This window comes from Salvia splendens, chromosome 1 (assembly GCF_004379255.2).
Source record: "Salvia splendens isolate huo1 chromosome 1, SspV2, whole genome shotgun sequence".
Taxonomy (NCBI): domain Eukaryota; kingdom Viridiplantae; phylum Streptophyta; class Magnoliopsida; order Lamiales; family Lamiaceae; genus Salvia; species Salvia splendens.
The window spans coordinates 19,287,239-19,312,316 of record NC_056032.1 but is presented as its reverse complement, the minus strand read 5'-3'; the positions used below and the strand labels follow the sequence as shown (position 1 = coordinate 19,312,316).

At 37.0% G+C, this 25,078-nt stretch overlaps 2 protein-coding genes and 1 non-coding gene across 3 annotated transcripts; 1 reads left to right on the top strand and 2 right to left on the bottom strand.

Annotated features, from left to right (window-relative positions):
- The first annotated feature begins 6,743 nt into the window (after nt 1–6,743).
- Nucleotides 6,744–8,675, top strand: LOC121743937 (receptor kinase-like protein Xa21). The gene is made up of 3 exons (XM_042137381.1): nt 6,744–6,779; nt 6,964–8,149; nt 8,407–8,675. Exons 1-3 carry the CDS (start codon nt 6,744–6,746, stop codon nt 8,673–8,675), a joined length of 1,491 nt encoding a protein of 496 aa, XP_041993315.1.
- Nucleotides 8,676–9,128: 453 nt separating this feature from the next.
- LOC121744929 (2-oxoglutarate dehydrogenase, mitochondrial-like) lies at nt 9,129–17,781 on the bottom strand. Its single transcript, XM_042138646.1, has 9 exons — nt 17,643–17,781; nt 15,644–17,297; nt 15,292–15,518; nt 14,873–15,205; nt 11,338–11,584; nt 10,532–10,660; nt 10,238–10,453; nt 9,945–10,068; nt 9,129–9,589 (listed from the first exon to the last, which is right to left on the bottom strand). The coding sequence occupies exons 2-9, from the start codon at nt 17,192–17,194 to the stop codon at nt 9,360–9,362; spliced, it is 3,057 nt and encodes a 1,018-aa protein (XP_041994580.1). The 5' UTR covers nt 17,195–17,297; nt 17,643–17,781; the 3' UTR covers nt 9,129–9,359.
- A 5,392-nt stretch (nt 17,782–23,173) lies between these two features.
- Nucleotides 23,174–23,276, bottom strand: LOC121757913. Its single transcript, XR_006041257.1, has one exon. It is a non-coding gene; the product is annotated as a U6 spliceosomal RNA (small nuclear RNA).
- Nucleotides 23,277–25,078: the final 1,802 nt, after the last annotated feature.

Below are 25,078 nucleotides of genomic sequence, written 5' to 3'. Positions count from 1 at the left end.
TGGTATACCGTGATTTTCGGTACGGTATGATACCTTACCGAAATCTTTCGGTAAGGTAACGGTATGAATTTTCATACACCGTGGTATACCGCTTTATACCGAAATTCGGTATATACCGTAAATTAAGGTATATACCATAAAATATAAATATAATTTATATATTTTTAAATATTAAATTTTATTGTGAAATATAAATATAATTATGAATAAAATATATTTAATATATATATTTTTAAATTATAAAATATAAATAATATTCTAAAAACTCAAATTATTTATTTTCATTGATGTTGAAAGTATGGTATACCGCAAACGTACGGTATACCGAACTTTGGTACGGTATATCGAAAATGAGGTACGACATCGGTATGGAAATTGGTCATACCGGAAATAAGGTATACCGAAGTTCGGTATACCGAAATTTTTAATAAGGTAAAAGTATAGTTTTTTCAGATACCGAATTTACGGTAAGGTATACGGTATGGTGGTTTCAGTAAGGTATACCGTACCTACCCACCCCTAATGTAAAACTAAGTTATATGATTCCCACAATTAACCTTTTACATTTAATATATTTAAAGTAAATTTAATGTTATTCTGTAATATATTTTTGAATTTTAACAACTTCACTTTGGGTTCGGCACAAGTTCAACACGGGAAAGTAAAGTTGGCAACGAAAATAATTCTTGGGAATATGATTCCTAGTAACTTTATTTTCTTGTGTTTGGAAATATCAAGATTTTTAAATTTATATTTAATTTAAACACCAAACTAAAAATAAAACTATTATCATTTTATTTATAAAAAGAATAATAATGTAAAATTTTAATAAATTATTTATTACAAATAATAAAAATTGTATTATATTTATTATTAGGATGGATAGTTTAAATATGGATTACATAATAATAAAATTGTAATTATAGTTACATGAAGTATTATACTAATTTATTATAACAATAAATATTATTATTATTATTATTATAACATTTACTGATATTATAATTGAATAAATTTTATAATTTAAAATTTCACTACAAGTTTATTGATTAATTTTTAATTTATAAAATATAATAGTAATTATTTATTATACAATTTATATTATGTAATTATATTTTAATTATTTAATAAATTATTAATTACTATTATGAAATATTATAAAATATAGTTATAGAATTATGATAATTTAATTCATGGTTATTTATTATACTGAAATTAAGTATGATTTATAATTTTAAATTATTTTTAAAATATTGTACTCCCTCCGTCCCAAGATAAGTGAGCTAAAACTTTTCGGCACGAGATTTAAGAAAATGGGGTTTTGTTAGCTAAGTGGAAAGTTAATAAAGTAAGAGAGTTAATAAAGTTGAGAGAAAAAGTAAGAGAGAGAATGCCAAAAAATGAAATGACTCACTTATCTTGGGACGTCCCAAAAAGGAATGTGAGTCGTTTATGTAATTTAGGATTTTTATGATTTTAATTGTGTAATTTTTATGATTTTAAGTATGTAATTTTTAGTTTTTAGGATTTTAATTATGTAATTTTTATTTTTTTTATAATTTGTAATAGTAGTTCGGTATTTTTAATGTATTTTAATATTGTAAAAATGTTATTATTTAAATTGAATAATAGAAAGATGAGACTTGCTAAAGAGCATAGACGAGGATGCTCTAATATCCAAGCAATTAAAATAAGGAAGTCGGAGTGCTAAAAGTCTTGATCACTGATGTTGGCAAGGCCGGCCAGCTTGCACAATCTACCCTATTACACTAAATTCATATATATCATTAACCCTCTCTTGGACAACTTTATTCAATTTTATTATTGTGTAAATCAGCAAAGTTTTGTGTGCATACACTAAAGTAGCATTCATAAATTTTTAATGGAAAACTAGTAATCTGCAGCAAGTTTTTATTATTATTTTTTTTTCATATTTAGATACTCCCTCTGTCCACCATTACCAAAGCACATTTGATAGGACACAGATTTTAATAAATGTAGAAGAAAGTGGGTTGAAAAGTTTAGTGGAAGGTGGATCATACTTTATATATACTCCCTCCGTCCCAATATAAGCAAATCATATTCCTTTTTGGGATGTCACACTATAAGTGAGTCATTTCATTTTTTGACAAAAAATTCTCTCTTACTTTATTCTCCACCTACTTTATTCTTTATTCTCTCCTCTATTTTTTTCTCTCTCATACTTTACTCTCTTCACTTTAACTATTTAAATACCAATTCATTAAATCTCGTGCCCAAGAGAAGCGCTTCGCTTATCATGGGACGGAGGGGCTATTAGTTTTATAATGAAATGTGAGTGACATAAAGTTTGTGAAATATGAAGTCCATTATCAAAAGTAGTAAAAAAGCAAATGAAAAGTTTATTGGTGGACGAACGAAAATAACAAAATGGAAAGGTTATTGGTAGATGAAGGAGGGAGTACATGATTTAAGAGCACCCACAACCGTGCTCTTGCCAGCGAGCACGGTTGTGGGCCCGACCCCACTTTTTTTGTCTGCTCTTCGGCAAGAGCACAACACCCACAACTGTGCTCTTCCGCAAGGACGAGCACAATTCAATTTAAAATTCAATTAAATAAAAACATTTCCATAATATTAAAATTCATTAAATAACCAAAATAATATTACAAATTACAAATAAAATAAAAAGACATAATTAAAATCCTAAAAATTAAAAATTACATAATTAAAATCCTAAAAATTAAAAATTACATAATTAAATTCGTAAAATTAAAAAAAAAACCACTACTGGTTGCCGAATTTCGCCCACATGTGTTTGATTAAGTCTTCTTTTAGCTCAATGTGGGTTCGGGTATCGCGCATTGTGTGCCTTGTTTCGAGCCTCTCCCCCACTGTCGTATGCCGACCTCGGCGTGGGGGAGACCTCAGGGTTGAGCTTCCGGCTTCATCCTCGTCGTAGAAGCTAGCCGCCCTCGATCCTTCGTCGGCTATAATCATGTTGTGTAAGATAATACATGTGTACATGATGTCGGCAATATTATTCACGTACCAGAGCCGAGCCGGGGCCTTCACAATGTTGAATCGGGCTTGAAGGACCCCAAGGCTCTTTCGACGTCTTTCCGCGCGGACTCTTGACGCTGCGCAAAAAGAACTCGTCTCGGGTCTTGTGGGTTGCTGAGCGTCTTCACGAAAGTCGACCACCTTGGGTAGATACCATTGGCGAGATAGTAACCCATGTGGTATGTATTTCCGTTAATGGTAAAGTCGATCGCCGGTGCTACACCATTCATCACATCATTGAAGAGTGGTGAAGAATAGAGCACGTTCAAGTCGTTGTTGGATCCGGCAACGCCGAAATATGCATGCCAAATCCATAGGCGGTAGTCGGCGACCGCCTCAAGGATAAGTGTTGGGCCGCCGCCTTTGTGACCGCTTAAGTGTTGCCCCCTCCAAGCAGTCGGGCAATTCTTCCACCACCAATGCATGCAGTCAATGCTGCCAAGCATTCCGGGAAAGCCATGGACTGATTCGTGATGACGAAGCAACCGTTGGCAATCATCGGTGGTGGGTACTCGAAGGAACTCATCACCGAAAGTTGTATGAACGCCCTCGCAAAAAAATTTTAGACAGAGGATTCCAGTGGACTCACCGACATGCAAATACTCGTCGAAGTGGTCGGCTGTTTGCCCAGTAGCGAGTTGTTGGATGGCACACGTACACTTCTGCAACGGCGTGATACTTTGCCGGTCGGCTGCATCTGGACCTGTTTGGAAGAATTCAACACGTGCGAACAATGTGTTGACAATTCGCATAAACAAGCGCTTTGACATGCGGAAACGGCGCCTGAAGTAATCTGCCGGAAACCGCGGCTGGTCAGCAAAATAGTCGGCAACGAGCCATTAGTGGGCTCCCTCCCGGTCACAATGGATGTAGCGGCGAGTTGATCTAGTTCGTTGAGGAGGAGGAGCGGGGGTATTCGCCGCGACATATGCTTCATAAGCGGCACGATGTTGTTCGTAGTATTCTTGTTCTTCGCGCTCCGCTTCCGCCATAAGATGGGTGAAATCCATTTGAGGTTTTGAGTGAGAGATGAAGGTGAAGATAGGTTGTATGAAAATTATGAATGAGAGATGAATGAGAGATGATTTCATGTGATAAATGGATGATGAATGTGTGTATTTATAGATGATTTTGGGGAAAAAAAATCAAAAAATACAGAAAAACGTGCAAAAAAACGGTCATATTTTTGGGATTTGGAAAATATTTTTTTATCAGTTTTTATAATTAAATACCGAATTTAAAAAAAATAAAAAATAAAAATATTCAAGCCGTTGCCCAATCGTAGCAGCCACGTCAGCTGCTCGCTGGCACGGACGTGCTCGATGCATCGAGCAGCGCCGTGCCAGCTGCTGACGACCTCCTCCGTGCCGCTGGCACGGACGGACGGACGTCGTCCGTCCACCGTTGCAGATGCTCTAAGTACTAGGAACTCCATATGTGTTCCATCTATAATTACAGTGGCGTTCGATAAAAGTCAACTGGTTAATCATAAGATACAATTTAATTTTTAGCATTATGAAAGTAGATTAAGTACATTGTCGTAAGCTGAGCTTTTAAAAAAATTCAACCAAAAAAGAAATAAGATTAGTCATAGCCTTTAATCATAAGTAATCTTCATTACAATTTAACTATATGAGTATAATGTGAATAATGTAAGAATGATCAATGATTAGATTTATTCGGAGGTGCGGATGTCATAATGTTTGGACGCATGGAGACTACATCCAATTAAGATTATTAAAATTACAATTGAAAATGAACTTCGATTAATCAACCCAAATCAGATGGGTCTCCGTAAGTGTCTCACATGAAGATAACCTTACAAGATAACTTAGTCAACCCATTTTATTTTATTATAATCTGACAGTGATTATCATATTGCTTTAAGTTTGAGTGTCACTATAATCTCTTTGATAAAAATTTAATAGAAAAATATACCAAAGTAGAATACCTGTTTTAACTCAGGTGGTGGAGCCAACATGAAATTTATTGTCAACTATTTCGGCTGGTTGAACAAATCTAGGAATTTGGTCAATATTAGGTTGGTTTTAGACTTTAGTGATTTATGATTTTTCTTCTTTGTTGACTTAATTGATTCGTGACAAGAAGTAAGTTTGCCTAACTTGATTACCAAATTGACTGCCGCCATTTACGAATTAGTGGTGTGCGTTTTTTAGGTTTGCTTCTATCTAGTTTTAGATTTTTTTTGTCGATTTTACTTCTACATGATGTCCTTTATTTTGACAATAATAGACACTCATTTTGTCCATATATATGTATTCTATTTTTTTATTTATTTCGTATTTCAAGAAATTGTTTTACTTCGTAAAAGAAAGTAGTAGAAAAAGTTATTGGAATATGAATCATATTTTTATATATTTATTTTAGAATAAAATGTGAGTGAAATGAGATATCTATTAGCTGACGGAAAAAAGAAAAATAGACATTTACTGATGGACAGAGAGAATATTTTATTATTCAATATTGACATTAACTTAGAAATGTAATGTTATGCTGTAGGAACAAAGAATTTAAGTTAATTGAATCATTATATCTAAATCATATTTCCAAAAATTCAAATTTTATTTGGAAACTTGTAACAAAGGGTTCATAGTCCATAAATTAAAATCACTAATTTTAGATTGAAATTTGATACTTCTCACATACTTAAAATTTGGTCATAAAGAATTATGAATTTCGCACAAATTAGATTTTTCTCCTATTGATCACAAAACTCGTGGCGAATTCTAATTGAGGGTTAGGTTCCTGTTAAATACTTCCTCTGTCCTATTGAAAATGACTCATTTTTCTTTTTAGTTTGTCTCAACTAAGATGACTCATTACTAAAAATGGAAACATCATTTCTCTCTACTTTATTCTTTCTTTTACTTTACTCTTTCCTCTTAACACACAAAATAAAACTGCATAAAATCTCGTACCTCCCAAGGAAGGGTCCATCTTCCTTGGGACGGAGGGAGTAATAAATTACCAAGTGATTTTTCCCTTTTCCTTTTAAAAAACTATTTAGCATACTTTTATTTATTTCTCCCTAGTTGACTTATTTGACACATCTCACATTCTCTTAACCAATCTCTCTATAACTTAATGTTATTTGGCAGGTCCAATCCCAGAAGAAATAAGCAATCTTGAGAACCTACAAGAGATTGGTTTAAGCAACAACACTTTGAGTGGCTCTATACCAGTTGGAATGATCAACATTTCCACATTGAGAATAACTCCATGATCATGAACAATCTCTCTGGATCTCTCCCATCCACCATGGGCCACACAACTTGCCCAATCTTGAATATCTGTTTCTCTACATGAACAACCTCAGTGGTAGAATACCAGACTCCATCTCCAACTCAACCAAACTCTTACAAATAACTCTTCAACGAAACAAGCTCTCCGGCCCCATTCCAAACTCCTTGGGAAGCCTCAAGCTCCTAGATTGTCCACTTATTTGGCAACCAACTAACAAACAATGAACCTGATCAAGAACTCACCTTCCTTAACAAATTGTCCCAAGCTTAGAGACCTAATCGTGTCGTACAACCCTCTTCGAGGTCGCCTGCCTTCTTCTATAGGCAATTTCTCCACTTCCCTGCTTAGGCTTTACATATCGGGTTGTATGCTCGTAGGGGAAATCCCGGATCATATAGGAAACCTTACCGATTTAAACAATTTAGACCTAACAGGTAATGACTTGTGTGGATTTGTTCCAAGCACGATCCGAGGTATGCTACGCCTGCAAGGGTTGTCACTTAGCCAGAACAAGCTACAAGGAGCGTTGCCGGATAATCTATGTGACATGCCAGAGTTGAGCCATTTGAAATTAGGGCAAACCCTAATTTCAGGTCCTATCCCAAATTGCATAGGAAATGTCACTTCTCTTAGACTACTTCATTTGAATTCGAATAGATTGAACTCGACTCTTCCACGGAGCATTGGAGCCTCAAAGACCTCCTGGAGCTTGACCTATCTTCAAATTCTCTGACTGGCAACCTGTCTGAACAAACTGAAGATCTGAAGGTTGCAACTTACATAAACCTCTCTAGAAACGCGTTCACTGGCACCATCCCTGACGCGTATGGCAGCATGAACAACTTGATGATCTTTTCTCTTGCGAGCAACGAGCTCCAAGGATCCATACCACACTCTCTTGGCAAAATGATAAGCCTGGTTTCGTTAGACTTATCAGACAACCTTCTCTCGGGGGAGATACCTACGGCTTTAGAAAACCTCCAATTCCTAACCTATTTCAATGTGTCTTTCAACAAACTAAGTGCTGAGATCTCGCCTTTCAGGAATTTCAGCTACTCCCTCTTCGCGTCGAATGAAGGCTTATGCAGTGCTCGTGACTCGCCATACGTGGATAGATGTAAGAAGAAGAAGAAGAAGAAGAAGAAGAGTGAAAGAAGAATCATAGTTGTGGTGATTGCATCTGTCACATTCGTGGCATTGCTCATCACATTCTTCTCAGTCCTAACATGGACAACGAGGAGGCGTAGAAGACGAGCAACGGAACAACCTAGCTCACACGACATCAAAGACATGGAGAGGTTTTCATACCAAGAGCTCAAACAAGCTACCAACGACTTCAGCAACGAAAAGCTACTCGGAAGCGGGAGCTTTGCCTCGGTCTACCTGGCGAATTTCGACAATGGGAACCACTTTGCAGTCAAAGTGTTTAATCTCGGGCGAGAACATGCTTCTAGAAGCTTCGAAAGGGAGTGCTATATGCTGAGCAAGTTGAGGCACCGGAATCTGACGAAAGTGATCAGTGCGTGCTCAAATCATGATTTCAAAGCTTTGCTTCTCGAGTATATGCAGAGTGGGAGCCTCGAGGATTGGTTGTATCGCGATGGATCCTTCTTGGATGTTGTGCAGAGGATTGACGTGATGATCGACGTTGCGTCGGCTTTGGAGTATCTGCACCATGGCTATGTGAAGCCTGTGATTCATTGTGATTTGAAACCGAGCAATGTATTGTTGGATAAGGATATGGTGGGGCATATCACTGATTTTGGGATTACTAAGTTGTTGGGAGAGGAAAACAGTGTTGTGCACACACATACTTTGGCTACTCTGGGTTATATGGCACCAGGTAATTAACTTAACTTTCTTTCTCACTATATACACAAACTTTCATACTAGTTACTAGTAGTTGGTTGGCATGTTTAACTTGTTGGAATATGAGAAATATGTTTGGAGTAAATGTTTGAGAGGACAATTGGTGGAATATATGACAAATGATTTAGGAAATGATATGTGGGAAACTAAGAAACACGTTTTTTTCAAACTTCTCACTTAATGCAAAATGATACAACTCACTCATATTCATTCCTAACTTTTTGTTTTTAGAATATGGGAACGAAGGAGTGGTCTCTAGTGCATGTGATGTATATAGCTATGGTATTCTATTAATGGAAACATTCACAAGAAGGAAGCCGACCGACGACATGTTTGGTGGAGAATTAAGCTTGAGGAGTTGGATAGATGCTATGCTCCCTGACTCAGTTAATCAGGTTGTGGATTCAGCCTTATTGAGAGAGGAAGAAGAGCATTTTACTGAAAAAATGCGGTGCGTTTCGTCAATTGTCCTTGGCCATGACTCAATCTCCCAAGGATAGGACGAATATGAAGAATGTGTTAGCAGCTTTGGAAAAGATCAAGCTTCATATCACCTCTACGTCGGATGTTAGCATATAAGTATCTTTGCATATTTTGTAGATATATTTTGATTGATTTGGCTTCTAGCGTTTGGAAGCACTGCAACAATAAAAAAACCATTAAAGACATTTTTTAATGCACTTAAGGATGTTAATTTAAGTTTCTAAATATACCACCAACACTTCAAAAAACATCCTTATTGTCAGTATCCCAACTAAAATTAGAGAACGCAAATGAAATTATTTCAATAAATATGAAATTGATTTTCTGAAAGAAATTGTAGCATTATCTTCAGAGTTCAGACAGCAAGTCTAGAATATGTAAAACCGTTCATTGCACAAACCCATCGTTAGATCTTTGTTGCACGTGAACAAATTTGACTATAGTGCAGTTTTGTAAGAACGAAAACAAGATTAAAAGAAATTCGTATGATTGAGAATGTCATGAGACTGAAAGGAATCATCACCAAAGTGTCCACAATTCCAAAATGCAACACTGAGGCACTACCTCAATGAGTTCAGCGACAAATTTTATTCACAAATACAGAAACAGACGCAGCCTAAATCATGACTGTTGCACAGTTTCGCGAAAGAAAAGTAATGACGAAAGCACCGCTGGCTCGATCATGAAACGGTTACTTGTACCTAGGTAATTGGATGAGGCTGCAAGGCTTTCTGGACAAGTTCGGTCTGCTCCTTGACGTGAACTTGGTAAAAGCCGGTAGCAGTAGCTGCAGACGGACCTCGGCCAGCGTACTTGACGTCCTCCACGGTACCTCTATCGAGAGCTTTCATCGCAGTTCCAAGCCGTGGCAAGATGTGGCTGTATGCTCCCATGTTCATGGGCTCTTCCTGGCACCACACGACTTCAGCATCTGAAACAATCACAAACCAAAGAAGCAGACACAAAACACGATTAACCAAAAATCAAAATCCACCTCAATAGGTTATAATCCATCAACAATCCGGTGGGTTGACTCATTCTGTTTCGAACATATCAAGCAATACATAAATTAAACTTTTTGACAAGTTGGGGTTTAGAAGAAAAAATGTAAGTTGGGGACATTTCTTGAAAAATGACAGTAAAAGTTTGGGACACAACATGATTAACCCTTATCAATATTGAATAAGTTGCTTAAGATGCCAATTAGTCTTCTACTAGAATAGAAAGACAATAGTTTATGTATAGCTATTCAACTAAACAACATTTATTGTACAAGAGTCACGTACTTGGGTATCTTTTCAGCTCACGCTGGATAAGATCATACGGGAAGGGGCAAAGCTGCTCAACCCTACAAATTGCGACGTCTTTCCCCTTCACTTTTTTTCTTTCTTCATCAAGCTCATAATAGATCTGCAAATATGAACAGTAGATTATAGTTGTGAAAGCGTAATCAATATAATAATAGACTCTCAAGCATTGACTATGACAACATGCCTATTCGTTATTCCTTTATTATTTATTTTAAATTTCTCTTTTTTTTTTGTGAGGGCAGAGATTCAGAAAGAAGAATATCTCATACCTTGCCAGAGCAAAGAACCAAACGTCTAATACCCTCTTCAAGATCCGAGTGGTCATTTTGGTCCTTTATGAGACGTTTAAATCTTGTTCCTTGCTTGTCAAAACCTGGGTGTCCTTGAACATCATCAAACTCAGATAAATTTGATTTGCATTCCTTGTGACGAAGTAAATTCTTTGGGGACATCACAATGAGGGGTTTACGGAATTCCCTATGAATCTGGAACAAATACGCAAAACGTGAGAAACTCGATACAGCTGCTCAGTCTTAGGGATTTAGTGAGTTAAAATCACTTACCTGGCGACGCAAAACGTGGAAATAATTTGCAGGAGTAGTAACATTAACCACCTGCCAATTGCATTCCTGAATCTGTTTCCTAAGGGTAGGGTCCATCTCGGGGATAACATAGGGATGTTCATCACTCATCTGTATTGTAGCATAAAGTCACCTATTCAGTTCAAGAATGAAACAACCATACACATAGACTTAGAAACTATATGTGACTGACCAGATACAATGTTCTGAAAGACACTGTAATTTAAGAAAGGGGGGCTAAGAGAGTGTTTGGCAAACAATAAGCCCTTCAAAATAGAGTATGAGAGAGGGTTTAGAGCTTAAAGCTCCTTGACAATGGATCTTATTAGCTCTTAAAATAAGATGTCAAAAGTTTATAAACTCTTCCGGAAAAGACGGGAAAGCCACAACTGAGCGCAGGAAAAGGTCCTAATTCTGGAAGCCAAGAAGATAACTATGAAATACTGCACTGTTTCAGTGGCTAGAAAACATAATTTGTTCTAATTTTTTCCAGGAAAATAGTTAATGGAAGATGATGAAGCGCAACCTAGTTGGTGAAACGCTTCTCCTCCACCCAAGAGGCCGGAGTTCGAGTCACCACGGGGGTAAATGGGGAACCATTATTGATCCTCTTTTTAAAATAGGAAATGTACTTTTAGAATGGAGTGGAATACCCCTCTGTTCTAACCTATCTTTATTACTCTTCCTCAATGGACTTTTAGAATGTCTTTAAAAACATCATTCAGCCAGTGAAGACAAGTAACACAATAATAAGTTATAAGCAGAGTAGAAAGATCAAAAAGAGATACCTGAAGTAAACGCTCCAAACGAGCACTTGAGTGTTCAGGACCTTGACCATCATATCCATGAGGTAGTAGGACAACTAATCCAGTTTGACGCAACCATTTTGCCTCCCCACTGCTAATAAATTGGTCAAATATCACCTGAGCCCCGTTGGCAAAGTCACCAAATTGGGCTTCCCAGAGTACCAACGAATTGGGATTTTCCATGGAATAACCTAGTTCGAAACCTAAAACTCCAAACTCTGAAAGAGAGCTGGAAATGGGCAAGAAACAATAGTAAATATTAGAATTTTCACATGCTCGTGAACAATTACCTAAGAATTTGAGAGCCCTAAAGGAAAAGGACCAACCTTGTATCAAATAAAAAAGCAAAGAACATATGTATTTTTTGGCTTTCTAAACTGATACGGATGTTTGTTGGAGGGGAGAGGTTTGACCAGAATAATAGGGAAGTGGTTAGAGGGGAAATCCCAATATTATCTCGCCTGATTAGTTAGTTCAATTTCGGAGATTTTATTGTTATTTTGAATTATTGTAGATTTGTTTATCCGCCTATATAAGGCGGGTCAGTAGGAGTAGCCGATCATCTTAGAGAGATCATTTGTATTGGACGACTTGGTCGTAGGCCTCTGCGGAGGATTGTTATTTCTTTACATTCTATTCAATCAAGTGATCATTCCTCTATTCTCTGCATTTACACATTGTTGCTTTGATTAAGGAGCATAACTCGTGCTCTCTGTTCCCCTCACGCCTTTCACTCCTAACAATTGGTGCGGTGAACGATGGTGAACTCTCGTGCGGACACGCGACTGGATGAATTGGAGAAGGCGACGTATGATTTGCAGCAGGGTAGACTCTTGTTGGACGCGGCAGCAGGGTAGACTCTTGTTGGACGCGGCGGTGAAGGAACTGAATGCTTAGTTCCGCCGCACTGATGACCAGGTAACAGAGATCCGAACCGAACTGACCGCCATGCTTCAGGAGATGCGCGCGGGTTTCGCTTCGCTGAAACTCAAGGACACTTCCAACCCTGACGACGGATCCACCTCAGCGAATCAGGGGTCAAAGACGACAACCGCCGGTGGTACTTCGGCGTCACCCATGCCCACCTTCGATGGCTCGGACGCCCTCGCTTGGCTTGCACGGGCGGAGCAATACTTCTTGATCTCGGGAACCGCCTCCGAGGACTGGGTGGGCGTCGCAATGGTGGCTTTGGCAGGCACTGCCCTCCCTTGGTACCTGTTGTTGCGACAGCGAGTTCCGGATCTGACGTGGGCTCGGTTTGCAAGGGAGTTGATGAAACGCTTTGGCGGCAATGGGGCGTTGAATGTATATGAAGCATTCGCCGGAGTACCATCTCCTCCCCGTCCACCTACACTAGCAAAGATGACAGCTCCAATGTTGTCCTCTAGTCCGCCTACAACAGCCAAGGAGAATACTCTACACGCCATCCAACAGCCCCTACCTATACAACAAATGTGCACACCCTTGACAGTACAACAACCCATTCCACCTCCAGTTTTGGTGCCTCCACCATCTCCTCCCAGTCCACTTACACCAGCAACTCCACCTACACTAGCACCAGTGACAGCACCGCTGTTGTCCACCTCCGGCCCTTACATTCTGCAGTTTCAATCTCCGTTCTCGTCCTTGCTGCGATGTTTAGTTTCCGCTGCCCACCAGTCCACACCTATGGCGGTTTCCTTTCCAGGATCTCTATTTTCATTAGCAAGCGCTCCATTCTCCTATCTGGTCATGCTGCGATTTCTACATATAGTTGGCAATCTTCTATGGTTCGATGCTCTGGCTGCTACTCGAAAGCATGAGTTTGAACCTCCACCGGTCAGAGTGATGTATTTTGAATTTTAACATAGCCTTGAGGACAAGGCTGTTTCGAGAGTGAGGTAGTTGAAACGGATGTTTGTTGGAGGGGAGAGGTTTGGCCAGAATAATAGGGAAGTGGTTAGAGGGGAAATCCCAATATTATCTCGCCTGATTAGTTAGTTCAATTTCAGAGATTTTATTGTTATTTTGAATTATTGTAGATTTGTTTATCCGCCTATATAAGGCGGGTCAGTAGGAGTAGCTGATCATCTTAGAGAGATCATTTGTATTGTTATTTCTTTACATTCTATTCAATCAAGTGATCATTCCTCTATTCTCTGCATTTACACATTGTTGCTTTGATTAAGGAGCATAACTCGTGCTCTCTGTTCCCCTCACGCCTTTCACTCCTAACATAAACATCCAAAATTACAAGAGTTCAAAAGGCACAGGAATCACGTATCGGCACTCTTTTTCTTTGTATGTAAGAACTTTTTAACTATTGTATAAAAAACAAGGTAAAAAGTTTCTAACAAACAAGTATTTCATCCCAGTCAACTCCATGGAAAAATAAATATCACATTCAATGTTTCCTTGTGCTCATATTTATCGACAGCCTTTACTCCGTATCAATTTGGTGCGGTGAACGATGCTCAATTCTCTGACAGACGCCACACTCGTGTGGATGGATTGGAGAAGGCTATAGCAAAGATGAAGTTGCAGTCCCAAAAGACGGCGGATCAAATCGAGGCTTTAAATTCTAAGTTAGAGGATTCCATATCGGAGATTCGAGCTTCCCGTGCTTCACCATTGATGACCTTTCCGAAGTTTGATGGATCTGGGGCTCTCGTGTGGCTCGCGAGGAAACTTTAGCCAGGGCATTACTGGACTGGATATGGCATTGATGGCTACGTCGACACGTCTATCCCATGGTGTTTTGATGATGAGGAAATATTGGTTTGCCCACGAGCCACACGAGAGGCTTAGATCGATCAAACTTCAGAAAGGTCATCTGTGGTGAAACATGAGAAGCTCGCAACTCCAACATGAAATCCTGAATTCAAAGCCTCGATCTGAATCGCCGTCTTTTGGGACGGTAACTCCATATCCGCTATAGCCTTCAACAATCCATCCACACACTCGTGCCTTCAACAATCCATCCACACGCACGAGTGTGGCATCTGTGCAAGGATTGACCATCGTTCATCGCACCAAATTGACCCAGAGTAAAGGCCGGAGACTGATGAACAATAACATAAACTAGAAGGAAACTCTGATACTTAAAGAAAACGATAGAAATGGAAAATAACTGAATGGAATTAATCGAACTGAAAGAACTACAAGAAAATAATCCTCTCGTAGGAGGCCACGATCAAAATACCATTCTACCTCTGATCTTTTCCCAAAATGTCTCTAACTAATAAGAGGCATCCTTTATATAGAAAAGGATATTGAATCCTACTGCGATTAGAAAAGAAAACTAATCCTAATCCTAATTAAAACAATTAATAATATTGGACACAAATAAGATAAAATCAAATCAAATCCTAACTAACCGATTAAGGAAGTAAATTAATAAATAAAATCTAATTCTAACTAAATATAAGTATGAATATCCTGTTATATCCATATCAAATATCGTTCTGTATCAAAGCGTGCAAGGAAAAAGTATCTCGTTAGCATGTGTATTTGCATCATAAATAGGAACATAAAATACCTGTTGCTAACAGTAAACGTCTCTTCATGTTGGTTTATCATAACATGATCTAAGGGGCAATATTCTCCCCCAGTTTCTTGATCGTGTAAAACAGAATGCCTGTGGCTGAAAGTACCTCGCTCAACATCCTGCCCACTTAACCTGACATGATTTCCCTCAACCAACAAGGTTGCAAAAGCAAGTGCTTCTCCCATTGCCCAGTCAATGCCCTCACCTGTTTCAATCATCTTTGCACGATCTTCAAAGATCCTCTTCACTGCTCGGTGAGGTTTAAAAGTTTCTGGAAGAGTTGTGATAGCCTTGCCAACATTTTTCAAAATCTCAGGTTTTACTCTGCAAATAAAATAATTTTAGCAACCCAAATTACAAGAGGCAATAAACAAAGTCATCATTAGAGGATCTATTAGCCAAAAATTTACCCAGTATTACGAATGCGAGAGAGCTGTTCCGGAGATTTGAAACCACCCCAGTACGCTGAAAGCCAGTCCCTTTTCTGAGGCACGTACTCTTTACTGGCCATAAATTCTTCGTTGAGAATTGAAAGGACTTTGGTGTTAATTCTATCAATGTCCTCTTTTGTAGCCTGGCCTGATTCTAGAAGTTTGTTTTGGTAAATCTGAAGTGCGGAAGGATGATTCCGGATGATCTATAAAAAAAATTAAAGTACAATATTTTAGAAGCTTCTACCATGAATGAAATTGAGAAGAAACAGTAAAAGAAGAAGAGCTTGATTTCACACGAAAGTTGAAAAAGAGGATTGACAAAATGGACCTTATACATATTTGGTTGAGTAAATGATGGTTCATCAATTTCATTGTGGCCAAATCGACGATAGCACACGATGTCAACAACAACATCTGTATGGAAAGTTTGACGCCACTCTGCTGCAAGTTCACACGCATGGACAACAGCTTCCACATCATCACCGTTGACATGGAAAATTGGAGCACTGAGAGCTTTCGCAACATCTGTACAGTACTGAGAAGATCTTCCAGCTCTTGGGTCAGTAGTGAATGCCACTTGATTGTTCACGACAATATGAATGGTACCACCAGTAGTGTAGTTTGGAAGAGCACTAAGATGCAAAGTTTCATAGACAACACCCTGTCCGGCAAAACTACCATCACCGTGTATCAAAATGCCCATGTTTTTTGTTCTATCAACATCATTAGAGTAATACTGTTTGGCTCTAGTTTTTCCAACCACAACGGGATCCACAGCTTCCAAGTGACTAGGATTTGCAACTAGTGACAAGTGGATTCTCTTGCCTCCCCTTGTTGGACGGTCATAAGAAGTTCCCAAATGATATTTAACATCACCAGTTCCAGTGTATAGGCCAACCTCATCCACAGGTTTCGTGCCACCACTAAACTCACTGAAGATCTCTCGGAGGGGTTTCCGCACAACATTGCCCAGAACATTCAATCTTCCTCTATGTGACATTCCAATTACTATGCTCTCCACTCCAAGATCTGCCGACCTATCAAACATTTCCTTCATGCCAGGAATCAATGTCTCACAACCTTCAAGCCCGAACCTCTTGGCCGCAGTCCACTTGGCAGCTAAGAAGTTCTCGAATTGGGTACTCCAAATAAGCCGGTCAAGGATCACCTCACGCCGCTGGCTACTATACTGAGTTGGTGTTGGAGTCTCAATCTTGTCTCGCAGCCAGTTACATTTTTCCCGATCAGCAATGTGCATGTACTCGTAGCCTATGTTTCCACAATAAGCCTGCTCAAGTCTTTTCAATATCGCCCTCAGGGTTTGCACCGGCCGGTTCTCAGACAAGAACCCAGCCATTCTCCATACCCCAATGAAGAACTCTCTATCAAGATCAGCTTCTGAAAATCCATAAAGGGCTGGATCAAGGTCGTCAGTAACAGGCCTCTCTTCTAAACCTAATGGATCCAACTTGGCTTTCGTGTGACCATAAACCTGGTAAGCTCTGACGAGCAACAACAGCCGCATACTCTCTTGAATGGTTTGCCCTGAAATCCCAGGTGAAGTAGCAGCCTGCCCAACAAAGTTCCTGAAAAAATTGTCCCACGATTCATCAACACTACTAGGGTCCTGCTCCCAAGCCCTCTGGAGCTCTTCCAGATAAACGCTGCTCGTCCCATCCAAGAAGCTGTCAGTCAACCTGGACAGTGGAACTGGACGAGGAACAGGTGCAGATTGCGCCTTTGACCTAAAAACTGTAGAATGCAAATATCTGTTTCTGGAAGATAGAGTCCTTGTCCGAGTTGCATACGAACAACTATGTGCTAAAGTTCTCTGAATAGCATGCTTTGCAACACTAGACCCCACTCTAAACCAGGCCATTGTTATGCACAATTTCCAATCAAATCCACCACTCAGTATCCAAATTCAGCCCTTCTCCAATAAGATTAGCCAGTATGAACTCTCAATCCATCACCATCAAAACCTAATCAACAAATGAACATTGATAAACGCATTGAAACTCCTTATAAGCCTAAAAAAACAAAATTTCCCTAAATAATTAGCCTAGAGAAGCATAACAAATTCAGTACCATTCCGAATTATGAACTAATTCCACGGAGCAGTCAACCAAATTTTAATAATCATAACAGAGCACAAAAAATGGAGAAAACACTCTAAAATTACAGTACACAAACACAAACAAACAAAATTCAACTACACAAATTAAGCTCGACCACTTAAAAATGGTGAGAGTTGAAGCGAAGCTCATACGGAAATTTCTTAGGCAAATCGATTTGAAAACTGTTTGACTACGAATCAATTTCAATACCTCAATTGTGAGAGAAATCGAGACAGAACCCCAAATCTGAGATGGTTGTGTTTTCTCTTTTATTTTTTTCGTTCTTTACTGTTTTCCAGTTTTAAATTTTTTTTACTTTTCCTTGACTGAGCTGAATTTTCCACCTTTTCCCAAGGTGAATAGTACTATTGATAGAATTTCAGAAACAAATTCACGGCAACTAAGAGCATCTCCAATGCACCCACTCGGACATCTACTAGAACTTCCCAAAAACACCTCATGCCATGTCACTAGGACTTCTCATCCCACTGACACGTCACTAGGACTTCCCCTGCACAATCCGCCCTTCCCATCGCCCTTCCCACTAGGACTTCCCGCAATAAAAAAATTCACAAATTCACAAATAAAGCAATTTACGTTTACGTAAATAAAATTTCAACACGAATACGAACGGGAAAAATTAACAACTTCATTAAATTATAAAAGTATATAAATAGAGACTAAAACTTCTGAAATTGAGATTTGTAGAAGCAATTAAAAAATTATAACTCGGACGTCCGCGGCGGACGTCCGACCCACGCCACAATGGCGGACGTCCACCTGCCCGTCGCGCGGATATCCGAGGACATCCGACGTCCATGCGGGACGTCCGTATCCGACTGTATGTGTTACAATGGCGGACGTCCCGGTCGCCCGTCGCGGAAGTCCGACCGGACGTCCGCCATTGGAGATGCTCTAAACTGTAAACTCATCTCAATTGATTGTCTCATGCTCTCTCCATTCAATTAGTAGGTCATTTTTCTATTTTGATAAGTTCCACCATAGTGAAGTCATTTATCTTTTTTAATAAAATTCAACATATATTTTTTACTTACTTTACTCTCTTTTTTCTCTCTACATTTTTCATTTTCTACTTTAATCTTTCTTTAGTTAACTCATTATCTTAAATCGCGTGACGAAAAGAAACATCTTCACTATTACGGAAAGGCGGGGGTATTTAACTGTTGTAAGTTTGAAGACATGATTTGACTTTGTAAAAAAAATGGATGAAAAAATGTGCAAAATACGAGTCTTATTTTTATATCTTAATTTTATACTAATTATGAGTAGATGGAGTTAATAGAATATAAGATTCACATATTAAAAATAATAAAAATAAAATAAAATATTTATTGAATACTATCCAAAAAAGAAAATATAAGATATATAATGGGAACCGGAGGAAGAAGTAAATATTTCACTATACCATTCTACATAGATTTTCTTTTATTTTCTTTTTGAATTCTAACTAATATTTTTAACTATACATTTCTACATAGATTTTCTTTATTTTCTTTTTGCATTCTAACTAATATTTTTAAGTGTATTATCTAATGTATTTTTTAGAGTTACATACTCATACATCTGTATATCATCTAATATTATCTAATACATCTGTCTCATTAAAAATGAAATATTTCCTAAAATGGAGACAATATCATTCTACTTTTTCCTCTATCTTATTTTATTCTATTTTCATTAACTCACAAAACAACATAGCATAAATTCTTATGCCGGAAACTAATGTTTCATACTTATTGGGATGGAGCTAGCTAGTACTAATTAAATATCAGATAAAAACATAAAAGAAGAATTTGAAACATGAAAATAAAAGTTTGTTGCAAGGGAAGTTAATTAGGTAAACATTGGTATGCGTGTTTTGAAGTTCATTAAAATTTCAATATGATTATTTGATTCAAAAAAAATGTGCTACTTGATTTTTTTTAACTATTTTGAATTAATAAGGTCATCCACAACACTATCTCATATTCATCACTTATCATCTCATTCCTTCACTATTCATGGGTCTCACAACACTTTTTACTTCATCTCTTAATTAAGAGACAACACCTACAACCCTTCCTCCCTTATTCTTCTAATTCTTCACTATTCATGGGTGTCACTATTTTTGTTCTTCAATTTAAAATGCAACTAATAAAAATAAAACATTTAATAAAACAACACTCTATTAATTAAAAAACCGAAAACAAGTGATTCAGGCAACAAAGGAATCGAAATGATTTCACAACTTTAGTTTATAAATCAACAATTAAGATATCCAATTTGTGACTATAGAGTTACCAGGGTGAATCACACAATTAATCTGCATTAAATAGCTTAAGATCGTCAATCAAAAGCTTGCAACTCCAAATAGTTCCTAAGACCCTTAAAAAGCCTACACTCTTTGATTTATCCTTTTTGTGATTCTAACTATAGTGTTACCAATTCTAATCTAGTATGTGGATTATCTCTCAATTCCCCACACACATAAATCATGGATTATCTCTAATCTAATAGTGTTACCAATTCTAATTTAATATGTGGATTATCTCTCAATTCCCACACACATAAATCATGCATTCATTGTTTGCCAAGCAATCAGAAGCATTTTCGTATAAAATTGAACAAAGTAAAATGAAGTCTTAGATACTTTCAATCCCTAGAATTCATGCATTTTAGCTACCAAAAGACAAAGTGGCACAAATCATAATTAAAGTACTAGACATGAAAGAACAACTAGATAAAACCCGAAAGTCGATCCTAAAGTTCTTGAAAGATGGATGAAAGAGAAAGATGAAATATGAATGTGTTATAACACTAGATCTTGAATTTTAGACCTCTTCAATGATACATTATGGAGACGGGAGAGTGTTTGTATAGTGGAGGCTCATTCTCTGATTTGGTAACAATTCCAGCTTCAATAGGTAATGTTTGGCTTAAATTAGGGTTCAACACATTCGTCGTAGAGATGGAATCTCAGCGGATTGCTAACATGGTGTCAGCAGGTCGGCGGACCGCTAGGCGAGAGGCTGGCTCTAGTGTTTTTTGCAACGGGCCGCTGGGGCTCTCAACGACTGGTGACTTTAGGTTAGCGGACCGCTGAATTGCTCCAGTGAGTCTGAACATCAGTTTCAGTCATTTTATACTTTTTTCTAAGTCTTTGTGACATTACTCAATAAACACGCCAATAATCTTAATGTATACAATAAAAAACATAATTCACATGCGTTGTAATTGTAATCAAATCGAGCCAAATCCAGATTTTAAAAGCATGCAATTCCATGTTTATTTGTGCCCATACCCGACTATGATGGTTATCGGCTAAACACTAACTGGCCTTATAACTAAATAACCATCTAAGTAGCCCTACTAAAAATCACAAAACTATTGGATCATCGTGAACCAGAAAAATGGATGATTAGGCTGAAACAGTAGGCAGGATGGCCTAGTTTCTATAAAAAAAATAGAACAATAGCCTCCTTTTCTAGGCTTTCATTAGAGCATCCACGTCCGTGCTCGCCTGGATCCACTTTTATTTATTTTTAATTTCCTACTCTTTCGCAAGAGCACAATACCCACTTCCGTGCTCTTCCGCAAGACATGCTCTTACAATATTCATGGGTTTCACTATTCTATTATTCAATTTAAATACTTCAATTAGTAAAATCATTTCCATGATATTAAAATGCATTAATAAAACCCGAAATACTATTACAAATTCCTAAAAATAAAAAAGTTTATAATTAAAATTCTAAATATTAAATATTACATCCGTGGAAATTTAAATTGCGTAATTCAAATTCGAAAAATTAAAAAAAGTACACATTTCAGGTTTGCAAGAGAGAGAGAGTGAGAATTTGAGAGAAAAAGAGACTGAGAGAGAGTTGTTGGGAGTGGTGTGACTTTTTTTTGGGTGAAATGGTTATAGATGAAATGCGAATTTTGGGATTAAAAATTGAAAAAAAAAATTAATAGTGAAGGAAAAAAGGATATATTTTATTGGGAAGTGGGAAAATATTTTTTCATTTATATATGATTTTTCAGATTTTTCGTAAGATTCGTATCACATGCTTTTCCTTTCTTCAAAATAATGCATCTGCTTTTCATCCTGTTATTTATTGATTTCATTTTATTCTACTTTTTTATTAAGACAATGTGGTCAATATTTTAATGTTTTGCTTCGGAGGTTTCTTTTTCCTTATCTAGAAACAAGGGAAATGCATAGAAAGTCACCATCTTAAACATGCGTCACGTCTTACATCATTATTTGACTAAAGACTCGACTTAGTACCTCATTTTCTCTAGTTTCAATCAATGTACTCCCCGTACCAATATTTTAAAAACATCGATAAATGAATCGTCAAGCAACTAGTTCATGATTTAATCGGTTTGATCGGATGAACCACTAGTAAACCATTTTACTGTTATAAATTATATATATAGAATATAAAATATATTTAATTTAATGAATTATAAAATAAAGTCCATATATAACAAAATACATTGAATATATAAATATTAAAATTTAGTAAATGATAAAATCTAATTAATTTTTATCAATAATATAATTAAATATACAAATTTACAAGTCAATGTAGATATAAAAATAGATAAGTTCATATTGCTTCAAAAGCAAATTTGGCAAAATATATTATACTATCTAACTATATAAATAAACATGAATTGTTAGTCAGTTTTAATAAAAGTATATATAGTAAATAATACTAATATATATACAGGCCATAAAATTTAATAGATGATAAATATATTATCATATTAATAATTACTCATTAGAATATAAATTTTAACATGAATTATTAGTTTGAGTAGATAAAAAGTATTTTGTTTTAATATTATACTCCCCCTGTCCCAAGATAAGCGAGTCATATTCATTTTTGGAATGTCCCACTGTAAGTGAGTCATCTCTCTTTTTAGCAAAAAATCATCTATCTTACTTTATTCTCCACCTAATTGATTCTCTCTCCACTCCTCTACTTTTCTATCTCTCATACTTTACTCTCTCTACTTTAACTCTTTAAATATCAATTACTTAAATATCGTGCCCAAAAGAAATGTTACGCTTATCTTGCGACTGAGGGAGTAATAACTAATGTTCATATTATTACCATGAAATGCTTGTGGTGGAGTGGTAATAGTCTTGGTCTCTTGACCAAGAGGTCATGAATTCGACCCCCACGATCTCTCATATTTAACAAAAATTTTTAAAATTAAGAAAATCGGTTTCCGGTTCCCGGTCTGACAGACCAATTTTGATGATTCATGGTGGTCTAACGTGCTAACGATTTTATACGGCAAACCGGACCAGACTACATGTCAGTTGAAAGGCTAGCAAATTAGTTCCTTTGTGTGGGACTAGAGTTGTTAACTGGGTTGGGCTGGATAGTTGTTAACCAGACCAATAAAAAATATTAATTATATAAGGTGAGCCTCTGATGGGCCAAGCCTCGGTCCTGGGTCTGGGTTTATAAAATGGCCCAAATGGAGCCCATTTCAACCATTGAGCCCAGCCAAGGACTGCTCCGTTTCACTGAAGGCCCGGCCCAGGACCGGTGTGGGCCAACCCAGGTCCGATCCTTCAGTGAAACGGAGCAGTCCTTGGCTGGGCTCAATGGTTGAAATGGGCTCCATTTGGGCCATTTTATAAACCCAGACCCAGGACCGAGGCTTGGCCCATCAGAGGCTCACCTTATATAATTAATATTTTTTATTGTAATTAACCATTACTAATAGTATATTTCTCGATTCATGCACGACATCTTGTGCACGAGTCTTGATAATATTCTCTGTATTGTTTGAATTTCATTAGATGTCACCGAATGAGTTTAATATATACCCAAGTTCTCAACTAAAGTCACATGAATGCAATATTCCATCATGATTGTATCCAATTTTTTTTCTTATACTCCCTCCGTCCCATAAAAATAGGCCATATTTCCTTTTTCGTCTGTCTCATATAAATAATCCATATCCATTTATGACAACCTTTTTTCATTCTCTTTTACTCTATCATTTATGGGTCTCATCATACACCACACAATTTCAACTACTTTTCCCCATTCTCTCTTAGTTTACCAAATTAAGCATTAAAACTCGTGTCAACCCTAAATGACCTATTTATATGGGACAGAGAGAGTATTTATTTTTGTCCAAGATGTAAAAAGGATGATTGTGAAGTTTATTTTTAAAAATACTACTCATATCTTGGTATTCAAACCTCAATCTCTAATGAATAATTATGGAGTAGAATTTTTTAAATTTATTAGTTAGTTCATAACTTATATGTTATAATCTACTTAGTTTTTCATCTAGTTATGCATTTTAGATAGAGTAAAGAACGTAAAAAATGATATTAGTACAAAGTCAACAAATGAACTTAATCATTGTTTAAAGTTAGATTTCGTATAAGTGAGACATAAATACAAGCAACAAAATATATGCTTTATTTTTACATATAATATTTTTAGAATCTCTTTGATCTACATAAATAAAAAAAATTGGAATAAAGCTCAATCCGGCTGATGCTTGAAAAGTTATTAACATGAAAGAATGTCATTCAAATTAGAGGTGCCCAAGGTTTACGGTTCTGACGGTTAACCGTGAAACCGTAACCGACGGTTACGGTTCTGAACCGGAACCGTGAGAATTTACCCGAACTGAAATCGTCGATTTTAGAACCGTGGTTCGTTTCAGGTTCAAAATTTTCCGAACCGAAACCATGCCAGAACCGCCGGTTCCGAACGGTTCCAAAGCGGAACCGAGTAAAACCACCGGAAAATCATGAAACCGAGCTGGAACCGTAAAAAACCGCCAAAACCGGCGATTGGGAACCGAAACCGGCGGTTTTGGAAGTGGAACCGGAACGGCAAAACACCCTCGCGATTTTCAAAACCGTAACCGGCGGTTCCGGAACCATGGGCACCTCTAATTCAAATTCATAGATTTTATTTCATTTGCGATTACTACTTTGTTTCTCTTAAATATGTAATAGACCAAACCTTGGTAGTATTTTGACCGTTTGTCATAATCTAATACTCTCTCTTTTGTTTTAACTTTGAAGATGAATTCGATTGAGAATGATGCATATGGATTCATTTAGTAATTCTGATTATGTAAGTGTTTTGAAAGTTTTTTTCTTGAATAACTCAATGATTATCTCAAAATTCGAAGGGTTAGAGTTGAAATTTTATAATTCAGAAAAATTATAAGGTGAACAGCCTGCACCGAAAGAATACAACAATCCGAACATGTTGGCACGGATTCGAGCTGGTTAGTCTGATTGACATCCCTAGATATTCATAGTATTACTGTATGTATTTTGAGATGTGAGGCAATTCCTTCACAACGCCCAAAAGAGTGAAAAGGTTTCATTATGTTGTTTTTTCAATTAAAAAATAGAAAACGAATGATTAGCAACTTTTTTGGTATTATTTTCGTCCTAGACTATCTGCACTTATTTTTTTTATTGCATCCTACCAAATTGAACTATTTTTATTTTAAGTCAAATTTAGGGTATTTAATTAAGATATTAGAGTATGCAGTACTCCCTCCGTCCCCTAAAATAGGAATTTTTTAAATGGCAAAAGTTTTAAAATAAAATTGGTAATATAAGAGAGATAGGAAAAAAA

What these genes read in the sequence shown, in the direction of transcription:
- LOC121743937 (XM_042137381.1), top strand. Translation starts at nt 6,744, where the DNA reads ATGACTTGTGTGGATTTGTTCCAAGCACGATCCGAG. An exon ending in TGTTCCAAGCACGATCCGAG is followed by an intron (nt 6,780 to 6,963) that starts GTATGCTACGCC and finishes GAATTCGAATAG; the next exon opens with ATTGAACTCGACTCTTCCAC. An exon ending in TCTGGGTTATATGGCACCAG is followed by an intron (nt 8,150 to 8,406) that starts GTAATTAACTTA and finishes TTTTGTTTTTAG; the next exon opens with AATATGGGAACGAAGGAGTG.
- LOC121744929 (XM_042138646.1), bottom strand. Translation starts at nt 17,194, where the DNA reads ATGGCCTGGTTTAGAGTGGGGTCTAGTGTTGCAAAGCATGCTATTCAG. An exon ending in CTCAACCAAATATGTATAAG is followed by an intron (nt 15,519 to 15,643) that starts GTCCATTTTGTC and finishes TTTTTTTTATAG; the next exon opens with ATCATCCGGAATCATCCTTC. An exon ending in TGAGCTGAAAAGATACCCAA is followed by an intron (nt 9,590 to 9,944) that starts GTACGTGACTCT and finishes TGATTGTTTCAG; the next exon opens with ATGCTGAAGTCGTGTGGTGC.